This window comes from Diplotaxodon limnothrissa, linkage group LG1 (assembly GCF_057381915.1).
Source record: "Diplotaxodon limnothrissa isolate DT_005_m linkage group LG1, D_limnothrissa_male_GT1.1, whole genome shotgun sequence".
Lineage (NCBI taxonomy): Eukaryota > Metazoa > Chordata > Actinopteri > Cichliformes > Cichlidae > Diplotaxodon > Diplotaxodon limnothrissa.
In genome coordinates this window covers 7,137,168-7,141,284 of record NC_140596.1, presented here as the reverse complement: position 1 = coordinate 7,141,284, position 4,117 = coordinate 7,137,168, and the positions used below count along the sequence as shown (strand labels likewise).

The 4,117-nt window shown below is 37.3% G+C and overlaps 1 protein-coding gene across 2 annotated transcripts in view; it reads right to left on the bottom strand.

Moving 5' to 3' along the window:
• Positions 1-2,999: 2,999 nt before the first annotated feature.
• Positions 3,000-4,117, bottom strand: part of mrpl46 (mitochondrial ribosomal protein L46) — a 6,589-nt gene continuing 5,471 nt past the window's right edge. Inside the window, exon 4 of one of the 2 annotated variants that reach the window (XM_085351910.1) lies at positions 3,000-3,285. In XM_085351910.1, the coding sequence (XP_085208036.1) occupies positions 3,038-3,285 (248 nt within the window). In that variant the 3' untranslated portion in view covers positions 3,000-3,037. The remainder of the gene's footprint in view (positions 3,286-4,117) is intronic. The other variant, XM_085351917.1, reaches the window with a different exon arrangement.

Genomic DNA, 4,117 nt, shown 5'->3' with positions numbered 1-4,117 from the left:
CTTTTAATGTCATTTTAACTAGTCATTGTCTATTATCAACATTCAAGATTACATTACAGATATCTGGAGAAATGTTTCGTTTTTGATATATGAAGTAAAATGTCAAGTGGAACTTTGTAGATATCTGAAATGAGATTTGTTCCCATTAATGATGAGTCAGAATGAACATTCTGGATATCAAAAATGAAATTATGGCTATCTGAAATTGAAAGCTGAACACACGTGAATGACAAAGTGTCAGGTTTTGTACAAGGAAGATTTCTTTGTGGCTATCTTGAATGTTTGTCTTGCCCATTTGAAGGAGGAAGGAATTGAATTACAGTCAACTGTGACTACTAAATGTTGAAAATAGCACTTGTACAGTTAAGGGGTTTGGGGCATCTTAAATTTAGGTTTGACCATTAAAACTAAACTCATGCGTAACCTAAAATAAAACTAGATGCAATGCAAAAAATGTCATGATTTGAATATTGTCCTATATCAGTGTTCAATATCAGTATGCTTATATACAGAATAAGTTATGATACGCACTGGGTAAAGTTGATTAAAGTCAAACTTTAAGTGAGTATGTATAATGTATATATGAATATGTATATATAATATATGAAATATTAAAATTATGTTTTAAATGGTTTTACATGTTATAATCAAAGGCTGAATCTTAGCTATAGCACTGCCCAGATTGATGGAAGTTGGTGAGTAGTAAAATTCACAATTGGAAAATAACAATGAGTCTAAATATTTTAATACTGTAGTCTGTATAAAAACAAATGGAAAAAGAATTCATAGACTACTTGGACTACGACGACATTCTCAATGAAAGGAAAGTTTTCACTTGGAAGAGTTGGCTTAGGTTTCTTTTTAAACATTAGGTGGAAACATAAGTGGAGCGCCTGAGAAACCTTCTGCAAGGAAATTCATTTCAGTTTGTGCATCCTGGTAAATTTTGTGGTGCAAACGTTATCATTTATGTAAAGCAGACATGTCCAACTCCAGTCCTCGAGAGCTACTGTCCTGCAGCTTTTAGATGCATCCCTGTTCCGACACACCTGAATCAAACGAACTGCTTGTTACAAGGCCTTTACCAGACTCAATGGCATGCTGAAGAAGTAATCCAGTCATTTGATTCAGCTGTGTTGGAGTAGGGATGCATCTAAAATCTGCAGGACAGTAGCTCTCGAGGACTGGAGTTACACACCCCTGTTGTAAAGGAATATATTAAAGAAAAGCTCCTGTTTTGCTCTCTTTTTCAAATATTTGTTCTCTTGCTGATTAAAAAAAATCTCATTTAATACTCTCACTAATGAGTCAACACACATGCATGCATGATTTAATCTTCTGTCCTCTTTTGTGTCTTTTGTCTAGAGAAGTCACCTCTTTAAATATGCATGGGGCACATGTTCACACTATTGATAAATTAATTTTAATTAATTTATAACCCTCTGGACTTAAATAGCTCAGATGTGTTTCAGCATTACTTCTGCTCTCACGTTCAAAACTTTCTGCACAAGACTGAATCCCACGAGTGTGTTTTGGGATGAATTTTGAAAGAAAAAAAATCCAAACTGTGTTATTGAGAAAGCTCTAAACTAGAAAAGGAGGCAAGCTTGCATTGAAAGGATTTAGCAACCAAGCAAACAACACTTCTAAAGTTGAAAATTTCACCCAATGGTTGGAAGAAATTATTGGTTTGAGACTGTTTGAGATAAATGTCCTTCTTGAACTCCATTTATTTTTTTCCACACACCTGTCTACATTTGCACAGCACTATGTGTGCATGCATGTCTGTGTATTTGTAGCGGGGATAATTACATTTGCTCCAAAAGATTTAGTGGTTGTATGAAATCGTATTTTATATTCAAGTTTAAAAATAATAAACACATTGCTGAAAAAAAGGAATGGGCCCCATGTGAGATTTTCTTGCTTCTTTGACAAACTTTGTGGCAGTGTGAAAATTAAATACTTTCTACCAAGTCTTCTACTGCATTCATGCTTATTTATTAGACAAATGTTTGGGCTCTAAATATTCCCTGCAGCACCCACGAAATCCGTGTCTATCCTCTTCTTCATATTGAATGACGGGGCAATCTTAATTAGGACCGTCTGTAGCTGTGTAGGCTATCAAGCTGTGATAAATGATATGACACATCATCTCTGGAGGCCTACTATTGGCTGATATAGTACTTGAGGGAGGACACTGTGGGTAGATCATAGCCCTCATTTTAATACTTGCATCAGCATTGAAGAATTGCACTTTGTTTTGAAAGTTGCTTTCAGGTGTTACTTTCAAGCTTTTTTTTTTATTGTTTTTTTCCCCTAAGTTTCATTTTTGCCTTGATTTCATAGTATTACTTAGAGGGATGGTTAGAGGGTTGTGATCTGTAGGGCAGGAATCAAACCAAGAAAAGGATATCTTCATCTCATTGGTCTATGTTTAGGTCCGTTCTTAAGAGCATTTCTTTGTGCACAAAATGAGCCAATCCAGGACATCTCACCATGTTCTGCCAGAAAACACGTTCAGATTTGTCTGGGGCATACATGATTTACTTTTATGAGAATGACCAGTACAAGGAAAAAAACATTGTTGGTGATGGCATGATGTGTAGGCACAGATGATGCTAGTGTGCAGCGAGGTGGAACCTTGAAGACAGCCAATATCACACACTTAGCGTCCGTTTCCATGCTTGTAAATTTACATTACTTTTTCAGTAAATTGCCACTTAGCACCTCCATTCCCATGACATACCTGATCAGGTAGTATATCTAGTGAAAATTAACTTAAGTAACATCTACCCTAAACCTTTTGAAACTTGTCCCAGGCAGATACTCCTAACAGACAAAAATATCACAGTCTCAGGACAACATTACAATCAAGTAGATATTACTTTGGTTCAAGTGTGAAAAAACACTTTATTTGTAGAATGAAATATACAGACATGTCACAAGATATTCTGAGATACAAGATGACAGATAAGCAATAAAGGTAACTTTCTGGGGCTCATAAATGTAAGTCAATGTCCCTGTATAACTTTAAGTGTCACAAGTCTAGGATGAAGCGTTCGACCTTCATCATGTACGCTGGTTTGAGGTATTTCTGCAGTTCACTCTTCTTCACCCACAGAAAAGGAGCTTTTTTGGTTTTGGGAGGGGCACCATCTGCCAGGATGGCTTTGAAGAAGAATACTTTTGTCCCGATTGAGTTCTCTGTCCGAATGGCTTTGGGCAGTTTGTACTTGTACACTCCGCAGGGGGCGTTGCCAAGGAAAGTCGCCTTGAAACCAGCTGCTGCAGGTAGGAAAACAGGCTGTGAGTTCATGCAGATGGAAACAAAAGTGCAGATGTTGCTAACCTTTATGCAGCTTTTAACACTTTCTAATGGTGCCGCTTTATGTTGTCGCATTCCTGTGGATCATCAGTGTTTGACTCCTCTAATTAAAGTGTTACATCACCCTCATATTCTGTTTCTCTTCTGTGCTGCGACAACAACCCACTTTTTAATCTAATGTCATGTCGTGTAAATCCCCACGGTTGCTGCTGGCTCAATGTGCAGAGTGAGGCACAACACGGCCATGTTAGATTCTCACCGAGTCCAGCTATATTAAAAATGGATCAACTTCTGCTCCTCTAAGACACCTTAAATAAAACCCTCTACCAAATGTTATTGTCAGGGGAATGGCTTAGGAAGTGATTGATGGAGCTGACACATTAATAGCTTGAGAAATGTTGTGAAATGGTTTAGTACAGTCAGTCTGTGGACTCTTATTTAAATGCTTTAAAGCTTGGATACATGTTGAGAATCAGACAGTTAATATATTTAATGTGAGGGATCATTACTGGGTGACTGGGAATATTTCTGCCATTAGTCATCAGCTTCACCTCTCACCCTTAACTTTGGTCAAATCGTCTGCTTATTATTTCTGAAACAGACTCTAATCTACGGCTGAGATCAGTGGACGTCTTAGCGGAGATGACAGCTCGGGGCCAAGCACTGCTCTATGAGGTGTATGCAAATGAGTTTTCAGAGGGGATTTACAGTAAACCTCTTGTTGTGGATAATGAATTTATGAATGATCACATCAGACTTTAAAGATCCTTAGGATAAAGCTGGATCATTATA